The 14,736-nt window shown below is 38.3% G+C and overlaps 1 protein-coding gene across 1 annotated transcript; it reads left to right on the top strand.

Moving 5' to 3' along the window:
- Window positions 1–10,832: 10,832 nt before the first annotated feature.
- Window positions 10,833–14,486, top strand: LOC147558916 (uncharacterized). The gene is made up of 4 exons (XM_086657677.1): window positions 10,833–11,018; window positions 13,049–13,558; window positions 13,643–13,871; window positions 13,964–14,486. The coding sequence occupies exons 2-4, from the start codon at window positions 13,067–13,069 to the stop codon at window positions 14,416–14,418; spliced, it is 1,176 nt and encodes a 391-aa protein (XP_086513803.1). The 5' UTR covers window positions 10,833–11,018; window positions 13,049–13,066; the 3' UTR covers window positions 14,419–14,486.
- Window positions 14,487–14,736: the final 250 nt, after the last annotated feature.

Raw genomic sequence — 14,736 nt, 5'->3', positions numbered from 1 at the left:
TGGGTAATTGATGAGACATGAAAATGTCTCATTTGAATCTCTTAACTCGGGTTAGTTAGTCCAGTTCGAGCGGTTACTCTGATTATTTGTTTGATTTTCTTCCTCAGGTCTCATTTACGGAGTTCGATGCGAAAACATCGTGGTGAAGACATACTTGAGGGGCATTTTGGTCATTTTTATGACAAGGGTATTCTGGTCAATATTAGTGCTCATGTGAAAGTAGAGTCCAATACGAGTCCATCGGCGAAAGCGGGAGTGGAATCGGAGTCCGGATGCGAAAATGGGAGCAGGTCAAAGTTATGGTCAAAATCAGTGGACCAAGGTCAGCATATATCCCTTCAGCAACACGTGGCGAGCAAGATGGATTAACCCGACGGCTCGGATTGGTTTCGGGTTGTCTTCGGTCACACAGAGTGGTACATCGGGAGTTCATGGGTCAGTACAACTAATGCAATAGACTACCGCGTGATGCAGCGACTGATTCGCCTTCAGCAACACGTGGCTGAATCTCGGGATGCGCCGTACAAGCCCCAACTACATCGTGATACACTAAATCTTCCTCACTTAACAGTCAGCCGAGATTTCCAAAATCTTCTCTTCTCTCTTACCTTCTGTTCCATTTCCGTGATTATATTAAAAGGAAGAGAGATGGAAAGTGAAGATTTTAGACTCATATAGAAAAGGAAAGAAAAGAAGAGATGGAAACCGAGAAGGAAAGAGGAGGAGCTAACCGGAGCATCTATTTTAGAGAGAGAAAGCTCTCGGATTTCTTTCCATATGAAGAGAAAGAAATTACATGGAGAGAAGGAAAGAGTAAAAGAGGGATGAGATTTTATTTTGGCTCTTTATAAACAGAGACGGAGGCCACGGTTAGGATAGCATCTCTCACGGCTAGCAAAAAGAAAAACCGAGTTAGAGAGAGAAACAGAGAAGGAGATCATCAATCTATCAACAACATTATCCATCTTTCATCTTCATCTTCTGAATTTCTTTTAGTGACAGAGAGAAATTAAGAGAGATTGTAGAGAGATTAGACAGGAAAGAAGAAAAACAGAGAAGGAGAGGTTAGAGAGAGAAACATAGAGATATTGTAGAGAGAGAGAGAAACAGATTCTCGGTTTTTAAGAAAATAATTTGATTTTTCGTGATCTTTTGATTTCTCTTGTTAATTTATACTTCTTAGTGAGAGAGAGGAAGATTACAGAGAAAGAAAGAGAGAGATTACAGAAAGATTGAAAAAGAAACAGAAAGAAAGAAGACGAGAAAAATATTTTCTCACAAGGAAAATATTTCCGGGGAGACGAGAAAATCGTTTTCCCGGAGGGTGCGTTTGGCAGAACAGTGGAAAATCAGCAGGAAATCCTTTCCCTAAGGTTCTGTTTGGCTGCGCAGAAGGAAAAAAAAGCGAAAAAAGGTGTTTTCTCTCCGATTCTTTACTTTATTTTCCAATTCTTTTTACATAATGCCTATGAGTAACTAATTTTTCTATCTAGGGTTTTAGATGAAGTTTCAATAATTATTCTAATGATTAATTTATTACAGTTTTTATTATTTTAACGATAATATCTTCCGGGTTTTTAGACCATCCATGGACTGAAAACCTGAGTTATACAAAGAACAATCGAATTAGACCAAATTAATTTGTCCTTAGAATTGTTAGGAAAACGGATTCGAAAACCCTAGGTTCCCTTTATCTGAATATCACTTTAGAGTTATTTAAATTTTAATTGTTATTTATCTTATTAAAGAAAAAATATTATCAATCAAACCATTTCTTGAAAACCTAATAGTTTTAAGATTAGAATTGAAATTCGACTTAGTCTCTGAGGAACGAACCGGTCTTACCGGAAAAATTACAACTTGACACCCGTGCACTTGCGGGTGTAGACCTATTTAGGGTAACCTTTTAGGCCCATCAAGTTTTTGGCGCCGCTGCCGGGGACTTAGTTTGAATTGAATCTAATTTTATTTCTATTTTTGGTAAGTTTTTATTTTTGGACACTTTGACTTGCTTTTCCATTTTTGGTGTGTAGAACGCTAAGGAGCGAAGGAAAAGGCGCAACAAGGAGAGGAGCTCAAGAAGGAAGATTTACATTTTATTTTTAGTAATTTTTTATTATTTGGTGAGAGAGAGACTTTTAGACTTTCTAGTTTTTATTTTTGGTATTAAAGTTTTGACCCTAAATTGGAGGGCTTTATAAATTATAACCGAAAACCAAAATCGAAGCCTCGGGTTGGAACACTCAAGGGGAGAGTGGCCCGGGTCGTCTGCAAGGGTCATCGCCCGTCTGGAACGGGAGGTAATTTCTCTAAATCACCCACGAAGCCCCTGTCAGTGGGTAATTGTGTGTTTTGTGTGCCTAATTGCTTGATCGAATTGCTTAGTGTAAGCATTCTAGTAAGGGCAATAACCCAATTGAAAGATAGGAGACGGATTTCATCACCGTTCTCTTGCCCAAATAGGTAACAACATTCACGATCCCAAACTTCACCTAAAATCTAAAATCTGAATTAGACATCAGCCCTTAAGGTTTCGAGCTCATAGGATCTTTGAAACAATTCAGGGACTTAATTTTTATTTGGGCATTCCTCAAAGGAAAGTGTTAATCAATTCTTTAAAAGGTCACCTCGAGAAGAGGCAACCCTACCGAAGGTTGGACGGCTATCACAACGTTCATCGTTGGTCGTCACCAAGAATTGTTTGACCATATTACTTTGACGGAGTAACCCTCATAACAATTATAGTTCAAGCTTTGTAACGAAGTAGGAGCTGTCTAGAATTTTAGGGTGAATCTGACCAACTTGTCTTTCGTCTAGATTCTGTTTAGGTTGCTTGGTGGAGTCAGACTGATTGTGTTTGCTTTCCTCTAGGGTCTTCAAATTTTGAGAATATCCTTGGTCATTGGGCTCTAGTTTATGCCCGATAGATATCGTGACAAGAGAGGTCGTTTCATTAGTAGAGAAACTCATCTAAGTAATCTTCTAGCCAATCTCTCTTTGAGTGACACTATGGGTGAAAATCTAAACCAAGCCAGGGATGGAAATCCACCTATGACACTCAGGGATTACATGAACCCTACTAGAACATCTCAACCATCATGCATACAGTTACCCCACTCCACGGCTCACTTTGAGTTAAAGCCGAGCATTATCCAAATGCTCCCACTCTTTCGTGGAGTTGAGAACGAGAATCCCTACCACCATGTTAGGGATTTTGAAGAAATCTGTGGGACTATAAGATTCCCCAATATGTCTGATGAAATAGTGAAGCTTAGGTTGTTCCCTTTCTCTTTGAGAGAGAAAGCAAAATCTTGGTTGTATGCCTTACAACCTCATTCCATCACCACATGGGAAGAATTAACCAGTTTATTCCTTCTGAAATTCTTTCCCAAGCACAAAACCACCGCTTTAAGGCAAAGTCTTAATAATTTTATGCAACAAGAAGGAGAGTCTCTCTACAAATATCTGGAGAGATTTAAAGAACTGGAACTACAGTGTCCACACCATGGTTATGAAAAGAGTAGACTAGTCCAATTTCTCTATGACGGACTAAACTATCCCACTACATCCATGGTAGAGTCATTCTGTGGTGGCGGATTTACTTATAAATCCGTCGATGACTGCATGGCGTTTCTAGAAGATCTAGCTGAGAAATCCCACCAATGGGAAACTTCTAGAGGACCTCCTACTAGGGCAAATCCTACTCCAAATAAAGGCGGCATCTATAGAGTTGATGAGTCCGAACTTAAACTCGCCGCCATGACGAGAAGGATAGAAGCCCTAGAGCTTGGTCAGCCTAAAGCAGTTAGGGAGGATCCCACTCAAGTCATGAGTGTTGGAAATGAATCCATCTCTTATCCATGCTCCGTCTGTGGAGACCCATCTCATACAGGGAATAAGTGTACCTGTACCCTATTCTTTGTTTCTGACGAAAAAGAGCAAGCTAATGCTCTTTATCTAAACTCTAGGCAAGATAACCGTCAGAAATATGATCCTTATTCGAACACTTATAATCCGGGTTGGAGAAATCACCCCAATTTTGCTTGGTCCAAGGGTCAAAATCAGGGTCAGGTTAGTAGCTCCATGAACCCTCCTGGGTTTAATGCTCCTAGGAATCCTTTTGCTCAAAATCAGGGTCAATCTAGTACCCAATATCCTTCTCAAAACAATGAGTCTTTAGAGGAAACCATGAAGCAACTAGCTAAAGCCCATAAAGAGTCTATGCAACAGACCAACCAGGCTATACAACAGACCAACCAGGCTTTACAACAGACTAACCAGACTGTACAAGAGACCAACCAAGCTGTAACTAGTTTAAGAACCGAGGTAGGTCAACTTAGAGAAGCCCTTAGGCAGAGAGAACAGGGTAGGTTTCCTAGTCAACCAGAACCAAACCCGGGGGGTAAACAGTCGATGGACCAGGCCAATGCAGTAACCACCCTTAGAAGTGGTAGGGTAATTGACAATAAGGTAGGAGTTCCCGAAGATAGTGAACTAAACTCTGAACAACCCACCTTACCAACTAGTATCCCTAGTAAAGAGCTTGAGAAGGCTTCTGAGTCTGAAAACCCACCCATTGTACCTGAGCCGTATGTTCCTAGAGCCCCATATCCTCAGCGTTTGGTAGAACTAAAGAAGAAGACTCAGTTTGAGGAGATAATGGAAATGTTCAAACAGGTTAGCATTGACATTCCATTACTAGATGCTATTAAACAAATCCCAGCTTACGCTAAGTTCCTTAAAGACCTATGTACTAGGAAGCGTAAGATGAATGTGCATAAGAAAGTCTTCTTGACTAATCAAGTCAGCTCTATTCTCCAGCAAACCCTTCCAACTAAGTATAAAGACCCAGGAAGCCCTACCTTACCATGCACCATAGGGGAACATGAGATCGAACGAGCATTGTTAGATCTAGGTGCCAGTGTTAACCTACTTCCTTACTCGGTTTACTTACAGTTAGGGCTAGGAGAAATAAAACCCACTTCTATAGTTCTCCAGTTGGCAGATCGGTCTGTTAGGCGTCCACGTGGGATAGTGGAAGATGTTTTGATAAAAGTTGGTGAATTCATCTTTCCGGTAGATTTCATCATCTTAGATACTGAACCAGTTAGTGATACCCAAAACCAAATTCACGTCATTTTAGGACGACCATTCTTAGCTACATCTGATGCTGTCATATCCTGTAGGAGTGGAATTATAAAATTATCTTTTGGAAACATGACTGTAGAGATGAACATCTTTAAGGCTGGACTTTTCCCTGATGATGTTAATGATTTTAGTGAGATGAACCTAATAGATATGTTCGTTCAGGATTCTTTACCTGAGACTTTATCCGAGGATCCTTTAGAAACATTGTTGGCTCATTTTGGCTTAGATTTTGATGAGGAGGGAAGTATCAATGAGGTGAATGCTTTGTTGGATTCTACCCCATTATTGGATACTAATAAGTGGAAAGCAAAAGCTGAACTCCTCATTGAGTCCGAGCCAATTGACTCGCCAACTGTAGAGACGAACCAACTATCATCCACCAGTGAGTCCAGTGGTCCTTCTATCCCAGAGTTGCCTCCATCCACAGAGAAACCACCTTCCTTAGAATTGAAACCCTTGCCTGAGAACTTAAAGTATTCGTTTCTAGGCCCATCTGAAACTTTACCTGTCATTATTGCTTCTGAGTTAGAAAAAGAACAGGAAAGTAGATTGCTAGATGTCCTCAGAAACCACAAAGAGGCTTTAGGGTGGTCAATAGCTGATTTAAAGGGTATAAGTCCTTCTGTTTGCATGCATCATATCTACCTAGAGGAAGATGCTAAACCGTCTAGGGAAATGCAACGTAGACTTAACCCTCACATGAAGGAGGTTGTTAGAGCTGAAGTCCTGAAATTGTTAGGAGCGGGTATCATATACCCTATTTCAGATAGTACTTGGGTCAGTCCTGTTCAAACTGTACCCAAGAAATCAGGCATTACTGTAGTCAAGAACGAATCTAATGAGTTAATACCCACCAGGATGACCACTGGGTGGCGTGTTTGTGTTGACTACAGGAAATTGAACACGGTCACGAGGAAAGACCATTTTCCTCTTCCTTTCATTGATCAGATGCTAGAAAGACTAGCTGGGCATAGCTACTATTGTTTCTTAGATGGCTATTTTGGCTATAATCAGATCCCAATAGCCCCTGAAGACCAAGAGAAAACCACTTTCACTTGTCCATTTGGAACTTATGCTTATCGTCGGATGCCTTTTGGGTTGTGTAATGCACCCGCTACATTTCAACGATGCATGATGAGCATATTTTCAGATATGGTAGAGAGGTTTCTCGAGGTCTTTATGGATGATTTTTCAGTCTTTGGCTCATCATTCGATCAGTGTCTGCATCACCTCACACTCGTGTTGGTTCGATGCAAAGAGAAGAACCTTGTTCTCAATTGGGAGAAATGTCATTTTATGGTTCGCTCGGGAATAGTCTTAGGGCATGTCATTTCTGAAAAGGGCATTGAAGTAGATAAGGCTAAAGTAGAGTTGATAAAGAGCCTTCCAGTCCCTAAAACGGTCAAAGATATTCGATCGTTCTTAGGACATGCTGGATTTTATCGACGGTTTATTAAAGATTTCAGCAAGATATCTAGACCTCTTTGTAATCTTTTGGCAAAAGAGAACAAATTTGTCTTCGATGAACCTTGCCTAGAAGCCTTTGAGAAACTAAAACTTATGCTTACTTCAACCCCTATTGTCCAACCTCCCAACTGGAGTACTCCATTTGAGATCATGTGCGATGCATCTGATTATGCCATTGGAGTCGTGTTAGGTCAACGTGAGAATAAACTTCTTCACGTTATATACTATGCCAGTAAGACGTTGAACGATGCACAGCTAAACTACTCTACCACTGAAAAAGAGTTGTTAGCTGTAGTGTATGCCCTAGAGAAATTTAGATCATATCTTGTGGGTTCTAAGGTCATCATATTCTCTGATCACGCTGCATTAAAATATCTCCTTTCTAAAAAGGATGCAAAACCTAGGCTGATTAGATGGATACTCTTGCTACAGGAATTTGACATAGAGATTCGGGACAAAAAGGGTTCCGAGAATCTAGTAGCAGACCACTTGTCTAGACTTGTAGTCGAGTCTGTAGAAGACAAGTTACCCATGAGAGAGAGCTTTCCTGATGAGCAACTTTTTAGTGTCTCCCAATTACCTTGGTTTGCTGATATAGTGAACTATCTTGCTACTGGTCAAATACCCAAACACTGGACCAAGCAAGATCGTGATAAATTTCTATCCGAGGTAAAACGGTTCTTCTGGGACGATCCATACTTGTTCAAGTATTGTCCCGATCAGATCATTAGGAGGTGTATTCCTGATAATGAACAGTCCAAAATCATTTCCTTTTGTCATGATCATGCATGTGGAGGGCATTTTAGTGGTAAGAAGACGGCCGCAAAAATTCTACAATGTGGTTTTTACTGGCCGTCTATTTTTAAGGACACCCATGCATATTGTCTGGCGTGTGAACGATGCCAGAAGTTGGGAAGCATTTCTCGTAGGAACATGATGCCCCTTAATCCTATTTTGGTAGTTGAGGTCTTCGATGTGTGGGGCATCGATTTCATGGGTCCCTTCCCAAATTCATTTGGAAATCTGTACATCCTAGTTGCAGTTGACTATGTGTCAAAGTGGATAGAGGCGGTTGCTTCCAAAACGAATGATCACAAAGTTGTGATCAATTTCTTGAAGGAAAACATATTTTCACGTTTTGGTACACCGCGGGCAATCATTAGTGATGGGGGCACACACTTTTGTAATAGGCAGTTTGAGCTTTTAATGAAAAAATATGGTATTACCCATAAAGTGTCTACCCCATATCATCCACAGACTAGTGGTCAAGTCGAGGTATCGAATAGGGAGATTAAACGCATCCTGGAGAAAACGGTTAACACCAATAGGAAGGATTGGTCTTTACGACTAACTGATGCACTATGGGCTTACCGTACAGCGTTTAAGACCCCTATTGGAATGTCTCCATATAGACTAGTGTATGGCAGAGCATGTCACCTACCTGTTGAGTTAGAGCATAGAGCATATTGGGCTATCAAACAGCTGAACTTTTCGCTTGACAAGGCGGGTAGAGAGAGAAAGTTGCAACTCAGTGAGTTGGAGGAGTTGAGAAATGATGCATATGAAAGTGCTAGGTTGTATAAACATAAGATGAAAATGTTTCATGATAAAAATATTTTAAGAAAAACATTTTCACCGGGTCAGAAAGTTTTATTATATAACACACGTCTGCATTTATTTCCTGGGAAACTCCGTTCTAGATGGTCAGGACCTTTCACGGTCAAGTTTGTCTATCCTTATGGTGCGGTCGACATTGAAGACAAAAATGGTAGTGTGTCCAAAGTGAATGGACAACGGCTAAAACCATTTTTAGAGATGTTGAACGATACAGAGGATGTTTCTATCGAAGACCCTGTCTATCCAGACTGATCCGCTATGATCAGTTTCGTCTGGCTGAAGACGTTAAACTTAGCGCTTTCTGGGAGGCAACCCATGCATAGGACTTCCGAATCTGGTAACATCTTTCCTTACATCCTATTATTTTTGCATAGTCTTCAGAACATTGAGGACAATGTTCGGTTTAAGTTTGGGGATAGGGGATTGAATTTTTAGTCCTTATTTCAAAAATTCAAAAGGGTTCAAAATTTTTAAATTTTGGATTGAAAATGTGAGTCTATTTGTTTTTGCTTGTTAATAGTTATAGAGTCTAGTTCGTCAGACTATCCGTTTGCTAAAGGTTTTTCCATGAATTTCGAGTCTTGAAGTTGTCTGTGCACTAGCCATGTGAGTGTTAGATAGGTGAAGAGTAGACTTTTCTGAGAAAACTTCATCGATCATTAGTGGAGACTTAACCTATGTGAGATTCTGAACCTTTCTTGTTGTTTTGAGTGATCTCTTCTGAGCTAATTCCGAGTAGAGTGAAGAGCTACTCAACCTCGCAATATTGAAAGAAGAGCTCATTTGATCTCTTGAGTTCAAATTTTACAACCACTAGGGATGTCATCAGGAAGTAAACCCTTCTCTTGTAGTCTGAGAAACTTGAAAGCAATGTCAACTAGAGGAAAATAGATCCAATCCATCATTTAGAACCCTGAGAATAAAACATGAAGCAAAGTGGAGAAAATTATCCCCAAGGAAATTGTTGAGGAAGTAAGATGTGTATTTTGAGCATAGTACCAGTGTACTGAAAAAAAAAAAAAAAAAAGAAAAAAAAAAAGAAAAAATCAAAGAAAAAAATGTTTGTTTAGTTGTTTTTAAGTGTTTATCCTTTGAAGAAATTCTTGAAGATTTGAAGACGTCGAGTTCTAGTTCATCCGTAGCATCTATTGACCTCTAGGAAACATTGTTAGACAGTTGATCAGGTGAGAAGAGTTGGTTAGCTTCCCCATTCCGTATTAGTGGTTGTTTCTTTCCTATGAGATCAGTCGTTCATAAAAAATTTTAGTCTGTCTTTTGTAATGTGTTGAGTTTTTCTTCATGCTCATACTCGCACATTGAGTGAAACATTTCTGAGTGACTTTAATTTTTGAGTGTATGACCGTGAGGCAGTAGTCGAGGCGAAATGTATTGAGAAGGTAATCGAGGTCTTGTCTGTTTGGAACCGAAATGATACTCATATTGGCTAGTCATGTGCACTTTGGGTCTTGATTACTAGTGAAAAGATTTTTAGCATTTGTATGGTTTGAGTGACTCGGATTTCATTTCTATTAACTTTCGAAAACTTACCGGATAAACATTTTTAGTCCACATCATATTTAGACCCTTCTGCATTTTTGATATTTGAATTTTGTGGGTACATTCACTGCAAACCCTCACGAGACGAGACTCGTCCTCTAGGGCAACCTAGAGGTTTAACGGCTTGTTGCACGTGCTAAGTGCAATCGTGATTCCCTACGAAAGTGGTGAACTGGGCTTGGTTTTATTTTTCTGTTTTGCTCGAGGACTAGCAAAATCTAAGTTTGGGGATGTTTGATGAGACATGAAAATGTCTCATTTGAATCTTTTAACTCGGGTTAGTTAGTCCAGTTCGAGCGGTTACTCTGATTATTTGTTTGATTTTCTTCCTCAGGTCTCATTTACGGAGTTCGATGCGAAAATATCGTGGTGAAGACATACTTGAGGGGCATTTTGGTCATTTTTATGACAAGGGTATTCTGGTCAATATTAGTGCTCATGTGAAAGTAGAGTCCAATACGAGTCCATCAGCGAAAGCAGGAGTGGAATCGGAGTCCGGATGCGAAAATGGGAGCAGGTCAAAGTTGTGGTCAAAATCAGTGGACCAAGGTCAGCATATATCCCTTCAGCAACACGTGGCGAGCAAGATGGATTAACCCGACGGCTCGGATTGGTTTCGGGTTGTCTTCGGTCACACAGAGTGGTACATCGGGAGTTCATGGGTCAGTACAACTAATGCAATAGACTACCGCGTGATGCAGCGACTGATTCGCCTTCAGCAACACGTGGCTGAATCTCGGGATGCGCCGTACAAGCCCCAACTACGTCGTGATACACTAAATCTTCCTCACTTAACAGTCAGCCGAGATTTCCAAAATCTTCTCTTCTCTCTTACCTTCTGTTCCATTTCCGTGATTATATTAAGGGTGTGTTTGATTAAAGGTTTCCCAGAGAAAATAGAATCAGTTTCTCTCAAAAATTAGATTTTCAACTGTTTGTTAAGATTTTTAGGGAATCTTAATTTTTCACTCACGTGACCAAAAGTTTCCAAATTTTCCACAAAATAAGGGAAAGTCATGACCCTCTCCCCCCCTAAGAATCTGTTTCTCACGTCTCTCTTTCCCACATTCCATTTTTATCTCAACAACTTTGACCCACCTCATCTCTTTATAAACAAAATCTGAGATTTTCATAACTCTTCTTTAGCCGATATCTACAAAAGCTCTTCTTCAGTCGAGGTTTGCATAAAGATTTTTCAGCAAAAAATTTGAGAACAATCTCATCTTGCAGTAAGTCCTCTACTTGTTGTCTTCTAGATTAATTTTTCCATTCTTTTTATTTCATCGATATGGTTGTGTTTCTCCCATTCTTTGTATTCCATTGTTTTGGTTGTTTTTTCATATTTATAATGGTTGAGAGAAAAATATGAAGTCATAAAATTGTTGCTGCTATTGAATTTTCTTTGACTTATGATAAATGATGTAAAAATATTGGTTATTTATCATGACTTGATAAATTAGGATCACATCTATTTTGCTTTAGTTTTACAGTTAAACATTTTATATTCCTGTAGACAAACTGTTTGATGAAGTGTCAACAAGAGTAAATATTTCTACCCAAAAAAGATTTGCAATTGATAGCATAAAAAACATAGATTAAAAGACTTTTTGGCTTCAGTTGACATGATATATATATATATATATATATATATAGAGAGAGAGAGAGAGAAAGAGAATACTGGATCACTATTGAAAGGCATAGAATTGTAGCCATTATCCAATGATAGGTACAAATGTTTGATGGTTTATGATGGTACTTCATCTACGTATCTTCCAAATACAGATAACATTGCCACATCGAAATTGTACAAATAGTATTTAAACATCGAAAGTGTACAAATCCGAGAACAATATTTTTCATATCGGAAGTGGATCCTTTAATTGAATTTGGAGCAAAGGAAGATTGAAATATTTTTCTTAATCTTGAATGATAATGTCCATGGTTGAAAAAAAAACAGCAGGAAGGTCCAATTAATTTCTCTTTTCTAGGTGGGTATGTTGGTTTAAACAAACTAGATTGAGTCAAGAACAAGCTTCATTGCTTCTGGATTTGATATCAAAACACAAGGACAACCCAATATATATGTCTTAAATATTTCTCCATATCTATAACAAAAACAACAACAAGATATTATAAGTAACAATTATTAATTTATATATGCCAAGAGAGACCAGATTTCAAACGTTACTGTTTGAAAAGGAAAAAAAAAAGTTTGCCTTTTCAATCTTTTGGAGAAGAAGGTATTAGGGTTTTGAGTATAGAGTTTAAGTGTCTCTCCAACAAAAGGCCAACCCATTGAACCCTAGCTAGATTTTATTCATCAATAATATATACACTAACCTTGTTATGATCAACTGCAAACAAGGGCGGAGCTAGGATTCCATGTTAACCCGGACTAGCCTAAAATTACTAAGAGAGCAAAATTTTCATTTTCGATATATATGCACTAATAAGTAGTATTTCAAAAACAAAAAATTTCCCACGTACAAGATTTTCTTCGACTATTGTTCTCATATATATATAACTTTTCGATAAAAAACAAGTGATCCCAAAACTTCACATTAGAAGAAATAAGATTTACGTGAAAATTTCGTTATTAGTTTAAACAACAAAAACTTACGAAAAATGAGCAATCAAGAGTTTATAATGTATGTGACCATTGGTAATTTATGGACAAAGACATTATTAGAACATAGTATGGAACCTAAAGAAATGGGTAAAACTTGACGTCGCAACAAAAAAAGGGGGTCAAAATAGAATATAGTCCAGAAATAGGGGTCACAAATTGAGACCAAAAGGAAAAAATGCAAAACACAAGGGGCTAAAACCAAATTAAGTCAATAAAAAAGAAAGAACTTCAAAATGGGGGAGAAGGGTTTCGAACCCGTGACTTACAATGTGGGAGTTAGGGTTCAAACCACCCTGGCTACCATGGCCTTTTGTTAGAAAATTGCATTAGCCCTTACTACTCTGTGAAATCAGCCCCTGGCTGCAGCCAGGGGCTGCCTCCACATAGATCCGCCCTTGACTGCAAATTTAATCACATAAATTGACAAATAAGTACTTGTATTAATATTACTAAAATAACTTAACAAGCTAAATACTAATTTTGTTTTTAAGGGGCATTAGTTTATGATTGTTGAATCACATAAATTGACAAATAAGTACTTGTATTAATAGAAAATGGTTTTTTTCATTGTCATATATCTTTATTTCATTATATACTTCAATTCTTAATTTTTATAACTATTTGATTTAGTTCGGTTGACGGTGTAAAATGCTTACGCGAAAGATGAGGTTAAGGGTTGCGTGTATGATGATGATTATCATCATATATGCATACTGGAGTCACCGTCATAGAAGAAATGCAAATCTCAATAGAATGCCTCATATTAATAGAGACCAAGAGAGAACAAGTGTCTTAAAGAGGATGTATTTAGAGAGTGACCGCTATTGTCATGAACAACTGCGAATGAAACGAGGTCCGTTTCAATGCCTGTGTGCTCGGTTGCGTGGTTATGGGTTAGTTGACAAACGCCATGTAAAGGTAGAAGAACAAGTAGCTATCTTTTTGAATATTGTTGGTCATGACCAACGTAACCGCAATTCAGTTCTTCAATTCATTCGATCTGGAGAAACTGTGAGTAGGTATTTCCACTTAGTTTTAACATCCATACTTAGACTCTACAAAGATATTGTAAAACCAGCAACAGTAGCAAACTCTCCTGCAGACGGAAGTCGTCGAAAATCTTGGCATGATAACTTTAAGGTTAGTTTAGATTATGAAATTAACTGATCTAGTTAAATTTTATTCATCTAATTAGTTTAATTGACACTATGTGATATCATATAGGATGCTGTTGGTGCAATTGATGGTACACATATCAGAGCAAATGTTTCTATCAAGGACCAACCTAGATATCGAAATAGGAAGGGTTTCATTTCTCAAAATGTTCTTGTAGCGTGTGGATTTGATATGAAATTTCATTATGTACTTGCCGGATGGGAAGGGTCTGCTCATGATGGTCGTCTGTTAAGATGTGCAGTCAGTCGTTCTGGACGAAAACTAACTGTTCCAATAGGTAGATAGTTTGATTTAGTTGTATATTGACTAAAAGATACTACTTAAGTTTTACGTTACTAATAATAATTATAATGAACCACGTCCTTGTAGGCAAATATTATCTTGCTGATGCGGGATTTCCCCTGGTACCTGGATTCCTCACACCATACCGTGGTACTAGATATCATCTTAAGGATCAAGTTGGTCATCGTCCCCAAACACCCAAAGAGTTATTTAATTATTATCATTCATCATTGCGCAATGTTGTAGAAAGAACTATAGGGTTGTTGAAGAAAAGATTTGCATATTTGCGAAATTCTCCATTCCACGACATCGACACACAAGCTAAAATAGTAATAGCATGTTGTGCGTTGCATAATTTCTTACGAGATGGAGATCCAGATGATATAAGTAGTGATGAAGAAGAAGAAGAAGAAGACAATGGTGGTGAAGAAGATGAAGATCAGGATGTACAAGACGCAGAAATTAACATTGTTCCATCACAATTGTGGACAGCTAATAGGGATTCGATTGCAGAAGACATGTGGGCCGATTATTCAAACTGATATTTATGTGTTTCATACTTTCTAGCATGTTAAAGATTATGATTTTCTTTTAGAGATATTTCTTTTACTATTTCTAAATTAAAATAGAATATTTGATTTGTTTAGTTTTTAGTATTAAACTGCAATTAGCTTGAATCTGTCTAATCAAAATTGATGACATTGTGAGTGTTTTTTCAATGAAGATGGCTTCTCAGTCTGATAACATGGACTCAACCAAAAAGACTAAGAGACCCACTGTAGTTTGGAGCAATCTAATGGACGACATTTTAGTGAATACTCTTTACGAGAGTATATTGGTCGAAAAAAAAAATGTAAATC

This window comes from Eschscholzia californica, unplaced genomic scaffold (genome assembly GCF_041429995.1).
Source record: "Eschscholzia californica isolate CP2 unplaced genomic scaffold, dmEscCali1.0.p SCAF_2, whole genome shotgun sequence".
NCBI lineage: Eukaryota > Viridiplantae > Streptophyta > Magnoliopsida > Ranunculales > Papaveraceae > Eschscholzia > Eschscholzia californica.
This window is presented reverse-complemented; position numbering and strand designations above follow the sequence as displayed.

Bases quoted from the DNA above. Each gene is read 5' to 3' on its own strand.
- LOC147558916 (XM_086657677.1), top strand. From the start codon at position 13,067: ATGCTTACGCGAAAGATGAGGTTAAGGGTTGCGTGTATGATGATGATT. The intron at 13,559-13,642 runs GTTAGTTTAGAT...GATATCATATAG, and splicing joins CTTGGCATGATAACTTTAAG to GATGCTGTTGGTGCAATTGA. The intron at 13,872-13,963 runs GTAGATAGTTTG...ACGTCCTTGTAG, and splicing joins AAAACTAACTGTTCCAATAG to GCAAATATTATCTTGCTGAT.